The sequence below is a fragment of the Ciona robusta genome, chromosome 14 (genome assembly GCF_009617815.1).
Source record: "Ciona robusta chromosome 14, ASM961781v2".
Classification (NCBI taxonomy): domain Eukaryota; kingdom Metazoa; phylum Chordata; class Ascidiacea; order Phlebobranchia; family Cionidae; genus Ciona; species Ciona robusta.
The window spans coordinates 3540031-3552314 of NC_143248.1; the positions used below are offsets into that span (position 1 = coordinate 3540031).

Sequence of the window (12284 nt, forward strand, 5' to 3'; positions counted from 1 at the left end):
GAATATTTAAAGTTCTAATGAAAATTCGCAAGCTGTCTGGTTACTCTTGTAAATGCAAGACTTTTCAAAAATTATAAACCTTTTTTTAGAACAAGAATGTCATTGGTTAATGTGAAAATGCTAGCTGCCCATACAAGGCTTGTCCTAAAATGACGGCAATTTTGGTCATTCCCAAAAAAATGATCTTGTGTATCACTGGTTTTGTTAGTGTTTTGCCCATGTATTCATTTTTGTCCATGTTTTGTTTCTGCTTGTTCATGTTTTGTCAATGTTTGGTCTTGGTTTCTGTTTAGACCATATGTTTAACAACCAACCTCCCAGCAGATGACAGGCTTATGACGTTATGCGTGTTAACTTTGTTTTTGCGAGTAAATATGCGACTACTTACACGCATAAAAGTGACCATGCAAAAAGGGTATTAGTGAACCACTGTTTTTTTTGTATGTATGTTTATTAATAACAACAGGGTTTATATTTTATTTCATTATCTTGGTACAAAATATTTATATTTTATGTTTCTCGGCGAAGTTTCGTATCCTGCCTTGGATGAGGCAAAGTTTTTTAATTTCATTTGGTTGATAATGTGATTGTGAACTGTCACGAATTTGTAGGCATCCCAATTCGTTTGTTCTTGCATATTCATCTGTAGTTTCTCCTCAGTAGGGTAAGGTTGCACCTGGTGAAAATATGCTATAAAGGAGGAACTCCAGCCCAAATTTCAGCTACCCAAAATATATTGAATGTGCTTAGAATTTTTTTCATAATTTGGTAGGATGGGGGAAAAAAGGACACCTTTTCTTTTCATTTTCTCGTTCCATTTGGTAGTAATCGTAGAAAATACAAAGAATTAATAATACCGTATCCCCACAACTTTCATAGACTGTTGTTAATTGTTCAAAACACAGGTATTATGAGCTAAAGGTGTCCCCATCTCTCCCCACCCTACTATACAACTGATCTCACCATTCTCACAAGTCGTTCTCTCAATTCCTCGTCAAAATGTTTGAGAAAGAATTCTTTGCTGATCAGTATGCACTCTGAGCCTTCTGACACCAGGGATACAGACGTTGCACCTTCTGAAGCATCAAAGAGTATTGGAAGCAAACCCTGTTTAAAATAAAATATAGTAGGGTGGGGGGAGATAAGACTCTTTGTCAGACTTTTTTAAATTTTTTTTACAGACCTCTATTTAATGATACCCAAAAAAATAATGTTACAGAATTATTTGACAGTATTAACGTGACTTTATAAAAACGCGCGTCAAAGCTGATTACTGTTTTTAAATATTAAGAAATATGTTAAATGGCAACAGTATTTTTAAACAGGTAAAAAAGTTCGAAATAGTAAGCTTCTAATTTTAAATGCTCGCTATATCGTAGTAAAGCCGACGAAATTTTGTAGTTTAACTGCGAGTGTGAACCATTAAACTAGTTTCATAGATTCACAAAAAAACTTAAGTGTTACGTACAGATTGCTTTTGTTTCATAAAACTAGTTTTAGTTTTGTAAAAAAAAACTGAGAAATAAAGATGAGGAAAATAGGCAAGGGTCAATATCACTTTAATTTCAGATATAAACAACAACAAAAATATCGTTTTAATGTTATATATAAAAAAGTCTACATGGCAAAGAAACTTAATTTCGGTAGGTTGACTACAAGTTGCAAAATATTTTATTCGTGTTTTACATGTATTTCTAATAATAAATACTCTTTTTAATCAAAATAACAATGATTTTAAACTGTCCCATATTACACTGTGTGTTTTCTAATTTGTAAAATTACACCTGTTGTGCGAATTGCTAAATAATTCCATGTGTGTTTTAATATATCTTTTTGAATTTTTGTCAATTAATAAAGGAATGATAGAACTAATTCATGGTATCAGCAAAAAAACTTTATGTAATTTGCTTTGGGATATACTGGGTAAATATGCTTAAAATTCCTATTTTCCCTCACTCAATATATAACAGCTGAATGTGGCAATTACCATGAAGAAAAATAGTAGTGGGGTGTAATGTTAAATGAATGTAACTTACTTTATCCTCGCGTGGCCGGAAAACGACAGTCGTTATAACACGGGTTTAACACCTCGTGCCAGCTTACGTGTTACCATGTGTGTTACTTTGTGGGGGATTTTTTTGGGGGATTTTAATGTATGGCTGATAATTTGGACATTGTATGGCTGATAATTTGGACAACCCATTAGTGACCACTGGGTTGGAGCAATTGTCGTTAAGTGTCTTGCCCAAGGACACATACGCCCACAATGGTAGCAGCGTCGAGCCTTAAACCTATTACCTATTGGTTACAGGCAGGCGCGCTAACCACTATGCCATGGCGCCGGACTTAGGGTGAAATTATGTTAGGGTGAAAGAGTGGAGTAATGTTAGGGTGAAATAACAATTTATAATAAATGAGTACACAAGTACTTACAAATATGTCTCTTTCTCCAAGAGTTTGGATGTGCACGCAAACTTCTTTATTTTCTTGGGCAGCTTCAGATTCATATCCAGGTGTTGATAATGTTTCATTGAGGGTAGGCAGCATAGAACTTGCAGTAGAAACCTGTTTAATTTGATTTTTATAAGTTTTTTGGTTTCTTTCCTGAATTTGCAATAGTGTTGGTCAAAAAATTTAAATATTACTTTAAAGTTTTCAAAAAATTTAAATGGAACTTGCAGTGGAAACCTGTTTATTAATTTGATATGATAAGTTTTTCGTTGTCTTTTCTTGAAATTTTAATAATGTTTGTCAAAGAATTCAACTATTACTGACTATTTTGCCATCTTTTTGGGGATAAATAAGTTTTTGTGACTATGATGAAGTAATGTCCTATGAATGAAGTAATACGCAGTTCCAAATCAAATCTAGGCTTTGTTGAGGATCCCTCACACCAATATACAAAAAAAACACAAGTATTGGTCTCAATTAAATTTTACATTATTTGTTGATGACAGAAGAGGAAAATGTAATATACCTGGTAACAACACTAGAAATGTAATACCTTTTTATTCCCTTTATACATCCAAGCATTAGCCAAACTTTTCCTGCTTCTCCGCAAAATCTGGCTTCGAAAATTACTCTGTAGTGAATCTCTTCGTCCAAAATCATCTGTAAAACAATTTTTGGTAAAATTTTATCATTTCACATTACAAAAGTTGTTTGTTATAACAGCCACCCCTACAGAGGCTCAATAAATACTTTAGAACTCAAACCAATTAAAAGATTTATAAACCAAGGTTAGCAGACACGACCAAATTATTTCCCACAGTTAAAAGTATAGGTTCAAAGCTTGTCGCTTCTAGCATTGTGGGCGTATGTGTCCTTGAGCAAGCCACTTAACAGCAAGTGCTCCAGACCAGGTGGTCACCAATGGGTTGTCTAAGTTGTCAGCCATACATAAAAAATAATAAAAAACAACCACTCACAAAGTTCTATGTATAGTGTCTTTTGTTCAAAATAGTATTAAGAATATTACCCACAAAGTAACATACACATTAACCTGCAAACTAGCACGAGGTGTATGAAACAAAACACCTATGTTAGAAAGACTATAGTTTCCCGGGCAGGCTAGGATAACCAAGTTATGCTCATTCATTCATGCTGCTAATTCCCTAATCTTTACTATTCCTTATCTGATCTTAGTTACTGTATTCGAAAAGATACATAAAAATTTTTTATGTTTAAGTTAACACACTAATTACCTTCTGAGTGGTCAAATGAAGATCTTTGAAAATATTGTTGAAATTTATCAACATCATCATCGTCATCTTCTTCTTCCCTCCCAGTCATTAGAAGAGCAAAAGTATCTCGAGATATCGGATGCTCATTCTGCCACCTCATATGACGAAGTAAAATTTCATTTCTATGCTCATTTAGCGAACCTGGAAGAGCTGAAGTATTTGCATAGTTATTACAGATTTGCAACAAACAATTGGGAGTAATGGACCACCTTGGCCCTTATACGAGATTTTCCAGCATTTTAAGTTAAAATAAAGTTGTTCATTAAAAGCCTGCGGTAATGCATTGAATCTAAACAAAATTTTACTGTGTGTTGTTTACCCTTAATTTACTCTATTATTGAGAAATATAAGTTACAATCTCACAGCAACTGTTTCCTATAATTTTATCAATACAGTTTTTTTATGATAAAAACTTACAGGTGTTTGGCAATGTGTGCTTTGGTATGTAATTAGGCTCGTACAGTGCAAGGTTAAGGTCACTTCTGGAAAAAATTATTATTATTATTGTGTGTTATATATTTAAAACGACAAAAAAAACAGAATAAATTAAGTCTGGTACTGGATTTATACCAGATTTGGCCCGTTAATTACCACCGGACAACACCCTTACATATATACCACCTTTTATTATCATTACCTTGTTCTCCTGATTGGCTGAGGATAATTTATCATGCGACGTTTTGGTCCAGTAAGCAGGGAAACAGGTGAAGTTGGGGATGTCAGAATATTGGAAGCTCTTTGCCCAAATCTTGTTTCTAGTTGGTAAAAAAGATGTTTTAGGAAATGCTTTTTGCCATAAAATAATGCTGGGTTTATGAACACAGAGATTTTTTTGATTTTTAAGCCAGAAAAAGAAAAAATATTAAATACATTATCAGTGGTAGCAACATCAGCATTATAAATATTATAGGTCTGGGCAAGATGGTTTCTGTTTTCGTTCCTTTTTTCATCTAATATGGTTGTAGACCAAATTATTTACAAAATTATATCACTATATCCTCATAACTTTAAAAGAGCACTGATAACTGTTTTGATGTAGAAAATATATGAAAATGATGATTAGGAAATATCCATCTTTCTCCACAGTTTTATATACTTATACAAGTTACATACAGTGCATTTTTTTCGAAATATGTATTAATGACTCACTTTTAATATTATCAAGATTTACTTTGTCGTAGGTAAAGCTTTCAGGAGCTTTTTGCAAGCCGGGAAGATTCGGTTTTGTAACTTTGAGCTTTTTAATCACACGGCAAAAACCCTGTTGGACGAAAATGATATTCTAAACATAAATTTAATAGCATGCTGTGTTGTGTGAGTATGTACAATACAATATGGTAAATGGTTATAAACTGTTTTTATTTATTTCAATGTGTCCTTGGGCAAGACACTTAACAGCAATTGCTCCAACCCAGTGGCCACTAATGAGTTGTCCAAATTATCAGCCATACATTAAAAAATCCCCCCCAAAAAATAATAATCCACAAAGTAACATACATGGTAACTCATAAGCTGACATGAGGTGTATGAACACCTGCGTTATAACGACTGTCGTTTTCAGGCCACGTGAGGATAAAGTAAGTTTCATTGATTAATTCGTTTATTCAGTCCGAATTGTAAGTGCAACTCAGAATTATAACACAGGTAGCAAATTGTGAATCATAGCCATTTACACAGCGCTTGCAAAGTTACACAACTATTGAAGAGTAAGTTTTATAACTGTCATTTTGAACACGTATTTATGCAATGCTTTGTTCTATTTAGTGAATTCTTACAGTAATGTACACCAGAGAACCTGAGACTTAGAAAAGAGTTGGCTATTTATGCATGACATGGGTCCTGAGATCAGTTATTTATCAATCTGTTATGAAATATAGTAGGGTGAGGAAAGATGTGACATCTTTTCATTCTATTTTCTCATTCAATTTAGTAGTAAACAAAGATTATTTAAAAAACTATAAAACGTATCCTCACAACTCCCATAGATCGTTGTTAATAGTTTGAAACACGATTAGATTATTTGAGTACAATGTGCTAAAGCTGTCCAATCTTCCCTCACCCCAATACATGACAGGGGACATGAGAACAATTTATATCAAACTGTTAACTAATATTGCCTTACCGACTTAACAATAACTATCATGTCACTTTTGCTACTGTCCGCGCAAATAACAACTCCAACCCGAAAGTATGTGAAGGCGCAGGTCTCTGGTTTTCTTCGTGGTAGTTTATAAAGTGGGAAGCCCTGAAACTCTGGTAACTTGCTTAGAAACGTAATGAATTCAGGTTCTTCTCCATCCATTCTGTGAAGTAATTTATATTAGTGTTAAACACAAGATATATACAGCTATCGTATGTCGCAATCAATAGGAAAATTGTGGTGTAATCGCTTAGTTACCTCAGCAGGTATTTCACCCAAACTGCTAATATTCTTATATTAAGAACTTCTTATCTTTATTTATGAGAAGATGGAATAAAACAAGTGTATTAAGTATGGCTTTAAACTACCTAACACAATATTTAATTTACCAGCTTTCAGTTAGTAGGGTGGGGAAGATGGTAAATTGGTGCTAGTGAAGAACCTTATCCCCACCTTATTTGCTAACCACCAACCCCTAACTACTAACCCCTTATAAAAACATTGTGTTTAACCCCTAACTACTAAACCCCTATAAGTACTAACCCCCTAACCATCAACCCCTAACCACCAACCTCTAACCACTTTTCACCAGCCAATTCTGCTATGTACCGCACGATTTCACTAGTGCTGGTATACTTTTTCATGCTACTTTTTCGTTCTATTTGGTAGTAAATGAAGAACATTCAAATAACTTTAAAACCGTATCCTCAAAAACGTTGTTAATTGTTTAAAGCAGGATCCAGATACTGGGATATTATGTGCTAAAGGTGTCCCATCTTCCCCCACCCTACTATATTTAATATTTAACAAATAAACCCGGAAACACACCTGTGCATGAAAATATCAATGAATTCATCTCTTGCCACGGTCAATAACGTTAGTTGGGTTTGACTGACGACGTTACTCGTTCTTTGTTCGTGTCGAACAATTGCCAGTTCACCGAAGCTTTTACCGCGCTTTAGGATTTGCACCTTTAAGTGAATAACGTTAGTTGGGTTTGACTGACGACGTTACTCGTTCTTTGTTCGTGTCGAACAATTGCCAGTTCACCGAAGCTTTTACCGCGCTTTAGGATTTGCACCTTTAAGTGAATTATTGGAACTTAATTATAATTGCACGATGGGGCAACGGCAGTCGTTTTAACATGGATGTTCTGTTTCAAACATGTTTTAACACGTGTGTTTCGTTTCGTTTCATACGCGTTTTAACACTGGTGTTATGTTTCATACACGTTTTAACACTAGTGTTATGTTTCATACGCGTTATAACATGAATGTTCTATTTTATACACGTTATAATACGGATGTTCTGTTTCATACACATTATAACACGGGTGTTTAGTTTCATACGCCATTAAAATACGAATGTTCTATTTCATACCATTTCAACAACGGTGTTCTGTTTCATACAAGTTATAACACGGATGTTCTGTTTCATTGGGTTGCTTACTAGTTACCCTTTTTCTTTATTATAAGCATTGTAAACATTTACTGAAGTCATGTCCACTTACTGTTTCCACATATCCATCACCAGAAGAATTTAAGCGATTCTTCGTTACAAGGGCTGTTCCAGAAATAATGAAATAAAAAGTTTCAGCTTTGTGGCCTTGCCTAATGATCACACGTTTCGGTTCAAATCTACAAAAAGAAAATGAACCCAAAAAGCCATTTTGTTAACTTGGTGTTGGTATACCGACGTTTCAATGTCAAATTTAAGTTGCTTGTAATGGCGTAAATAACGACAACAGTTCATGCAGCAGTAATCTGTACTTTTTCGCATGGTAACTATTATATGTACGTAAGTACTCGCATACTTTCTCGCAAGAACAACAGAAATATGGTAGAAGGATACTTTTACTTTCAATGGGCTTTTTTTTGTGTATAATTTTTACAATTTTTATTTGGTAACAGCACCATAAAATATGAGAAATTCTATTATAAACATGAATTAATAGTAGTGCGCTAAAAAAGCTACCTCAATATTGATACGCGCATAAACCGATGACCATGCAAAATATAATGCCATTAGCGAATTACCAGATGACGACTTTAAGCTAATTGCTATTCGCATAGATAAACATTTTAAAAAAATGGTATCAGTAAAGATCAAAGTAAACTCACTCGTCCAACCAAGCAACCTTCACCAGCGCTTCTTGCATTCGTAATGGAAACTCTGCAAATTCTTCTACTGCTGCACGAAGACGCTTCAAGGCCTGCAGAATATGTAATGTCACAAATATAGCACAAGTCGAGCTACCATACAGTTTTACGGGCGAACGGTTTATGTATAGGGGAAGACGGGGCACATCTTTAGAGCACATAATATAAAAATATCCTAATCGTGTTTTTTAAAAATTACAGTTTTTCAATTATTCGAATGTTCTTGGTTTTTACTACCAAATGGGTCGAGAATAAAGAATGAAAAGATGTTCCATATTCCCCCATCCCCTATATATCGACTAACCTGCACAGCATATGGGCGATGCAGTTATGTCGTCACTTAGAAGAATAACAATTAAGCACCTCAATAAAACGCCGAGCTCTGGAGTGTGCTGATATTCTCCAGATATAAGACCAACGATTTAACTGATGTTTTATAGACATGGCACGGGTAATAAACATTTAAAGACGGATACCTTTAGCACATAATATCCAAATATTCTGATCGTGTTTTAAACAATTAACAACGGTCTATGGAAGCCGTAACAACAATTTTATAGTTATTTGAAAATCCTTTGTTCACTATACCAAATGGATCGTGAAAATAGAATTAAAAGGTGTCCTATCTTCCACCATACTACTATACATACAATCTAAACCAACTTTATTTTTTCCCACTCACATATGAGACTTGCTTTTCTGTTCTTCGGTAAGGGACGATCGTTAAAATATTTCGAACTTTTTCATTCAGCTTTGCCTAAAAATAATACACACTTTTCAAGTATGCACATATATGTAACGTGTAAAAAGTAGTGACACCATGAAATACACATACTTTTATATATAAGTATAAAGAGATAACGGATTAGAAGGCCCACTGACGCAAACAGCTCCATCAAAATGAGTTAGGCGTACTAAAACCAAATGTGGGCTTACAATACAAACCTCATGCAGTCTGTTAGTGAATTACATAAATAAGCGTGCTGTATGTCACTTCTTATAATAAGAAATACTTTCCGTCATACCATACACTCATACAGATTATATACCATACACTCATACAGATTATATACCATACACTCATACAGATTATATACCATACACTCATACAGATTATATACCATACACTCATCATAGATTATGCTGGATTAGTATTACTGGTCATATAGTAGCGTGGAGAAAAACAAGACACCTTTATAGGGCATGATATCCCAATACCCTGATCGTGTTTTAAACAACTTACAACGGGAGTCGTGAGGATTCGGTTTTAAAATTCTTTGACTGTTCTTATAGTTTGCTACTAAATGAGACGAGAAAATAGGAAAAAAGTGTCCCATCTTTCCCAGTCCCACTATATTATGCTGGGATAAGACTACCGAAAAAATATACATTGCGTTTCTGCACATTCGTGGTTTCGAATAGTTTACCTCTGTGGTAGCTTTATACTCCGAGCTGTCGAAATACAATCCTTCAGTGTAGGTTCGAGTGACCGTCATCTCTCGTGAAAGGAGAGCAAATGACATTTGGCTGATTTGGGACACCATTGAAACTTTGCGGTCCAAACATCGAATCAGAAGACGGATTATTGAAACGATTCGTCGAAATCTGTCGATTGGCTGCGAATATTTGGCAGACTTTAGCATTTAATTGCATTATACAGTGACAAATATGTATCAATGTAACTTACTTTATCCGCGCGTGGCCGGGATGTGACAGTCGTTATAACACGGGTATTCTGTTTCATACACCTCGTGATGTCCGCTTAGGCTCACCACTCTGCCACGGCACCAGAAATATGTTGCATTTAAATTTCACAACTTCGTTACTGTATAATGTTGGGTAAGATGGAAGACCTTAAACAGCACATAATATACCCAAATATACTGATCGTGATTTAAACAACTTACAAACGGTCTGTGGAAGTCGTGAGGATACGGTTTAATAACTCTTTGAATGTTCTTTGTATTCAGCCAAATGGAAATAGAAAATACTAAAATATGTCCGATCTTTCCCCATTCTACTATATATAAACTTAAGCAAGTGTTTATTCATCTTATTTTTACTCAATTACTATACAATTACTCTTCGTAGTATATGAAATATATTGTATTTAAATTTCGCAACTCTGGTATTGTATAACAGGATGAGGAAAGATGGGACACTTTTTACTCCATTATTATGTCCCATTTTAAAAATATATAACCGTATCCTTACGACTCCCATAGACCATTGGTAATTGGTTAAAATATGATCCGGATATTGGGATATTATATTCTAACGGTGTCCCTGTAAGTCAGTCGCATTAAAATATTAATAGCAATTGGACATTTTACTCAAATAAATTGTAACATTATGTCGACCACAAATCAGTTAGGCCACGTTAGTATAAGTTTAACTTTAACAAAAACAGCCATAGTGTATGATCTGCCAGTAGAACGTGGGCTAATCAGTGTAGCTATAACCAATATACTTTTAGAAGCTACTTATCTAATCATTCGCGACCGCTTCGACAAAGAGACGTAAATTACCCTATTAGGAACCGAGTTTGAAACCCTGTCTCGGATGCTTCTGTTTCTCCTGTACAGTGATCGTACAAACTCATGAGATAAATAACCAACTCGTAAGCGTCGCTGCAGCATTCTGTGAAACACCATATGTCTAAGTTGGCTGCAAATTACATAGGCCTTTTACAAAGCCATTATATCGTAGGGTTGGGGAAGATAGGACACCTTTTCGCTCAATTTTCGTTCAATTAAAAAATATTCAAAGAATTATACAACGTACGTCAACGACTCCTACAGACCGTGTTTAAAACACGATCAAGTTATTTAGATATTATGTGCTAAAGGTGTCCAGTCTTATAGACAAGTTAGATTCAAGCATTTGTACCCGTTCTGTGTCCAACGACATACTATAACGTATAGGTTTCTCTTATGTACTGATCAAAAAATAGGGACTAAAATATTGGGACTAATATATATGTGAGTCACGAAAATCTCCATCATTGTTTAAAATTTGCGTCAACAATTTCACCACTTTTTGCCTTTCACATTTTATAGTGACAGCTGTCAAATTCGAACTGATGTAAACCATACTTACTTGTGGTTAATAACATAAGGCTGGGAATGCGCCTTGTTTTTCCAACGTTGCTGGTCGGACCCTGATTCCAGATTGTGCAACATTTCACTCCCCGTAAAATTAGAAGGACTTCTTGAGCTTGACTTCCGAATTGAATCTCTCTCTTTACCTTTACGTGTGTAGCGGTTCGAGGGAACACCAATAGTCCTCCGTCTGCCTGGACCCTTTTGATCCTCAGGCGGAGTACTGAAGCTGGCGATGGACTTTCTTCTTCCAAGATGGTTAGACCCTTCTCTAAGTTGATTATACAGCGGCATATCTTCGCTTATTTCCTCGCCCGTTGCTAAGTTAGTAAACGACGCAGAAGTTACTTTTCCGTTAGCGCTCGGTCTATTGACGTCATCAGCGGATACAAGAGAGCTGGGATTAATATCGACGTCATTTCTGGGTGGAAAGAGGAAATGACGAAATGGGTTTTGGTTCCCTTTTACTTCAATGTCGGGTAATGACGTTTCTGACGCAGGGGCTACTTCAGTGAACGCGGCGCTGTGCAAAGGGGTGCTGTCTGTGGTTGTTTGCGCTGTATCTTCTTTCTTGTGCGGCCACTGCTGTCGGAACGGGCGTCGTACCTTCGTTACTTGGTCTTTAATATACTTAGCACCGTCGCTGTTGCTTAAAAATGGCGGCAAAGAATATCTCTCCTTTAAACTGATGGGCGGGACAAAGATTCCGCTTGCTGGTGGAGTTTCATAGCTGCTAGCATCCATAACTTTATATTCTGCACTGTTTTAATTTAAAACGATTTAAATTCGCTTAGGGCTTAAATAGGTAACCTCTGGGTATATATGAGCACCAGCTTTAATCGGGCCTTGAATCGGTTTGTGCGCTGTAGGTTTTGACAAAGCTACCGCAAACTATAAAAGCTTATAACAACAAGTCGGTTTACTTTTCCACGGTAGCCTATTACACAATGCACGGGGATATCTCACTGTAATTGAAAAATACTCCGAAAAACATCAATCAGGTTTACCTATAGTGGCTGTCACGTATACAAACACAGGTGAGGCCTGCGTAAAACAAATGAAGAGATAACGCAAATATCGGATGCAGCTCTTTTTCAATAGAATACCGCTTTTGTTCGATTATTTATACCATGGCTTTATC

At 35.6% G+C, this 12284-nt stretch overlaps 1 protein-coding gene across 1 annotated transcript; it reads right to left on the reverse strand.

Moving 5' to 3' along the window:
- Nucleotides 1–420: 420 nt before the first annotated feature.
- LOC149725038 (uncharacterized) lies at nucleotides 421–12233 on the reverse strand. Its single transcript, XM_089893081.1, has 16 exons — nucleotides 11142–12233; nucleotides 10571–10682; nucleotides 9470–9658; nucleotides 8725–8799; nucleotides 8004–8095; nucleotides 7394–7520; nucleotides 6712–6854; nucleotides 5866–6046; nucleotides 4893–5004; nucleotides 4381–4498; nucleotides 4161–4225; nucleotides 3705–3893; nucleotides 3005–3111; nucleotides 2434–2565; nucleotides 964–1107; nucleotides 421–676 (listed from the first exon to the last, which is right to left on the reverse strand). Exons 1-16 carry the CDS (start codon nucleotides 11885–11887, stop codon nucleotides 485–487), a joined length of 2724 nt encoding a protein of 907 aa, XP_089749207.1. The 5' UTR covers nucleotides 11888–12233; the 3' UTR covers nucleotides 421–484.
- Between the last annotated feature and the right edge of the window lie 51 nt (nucleotides 12234–12284).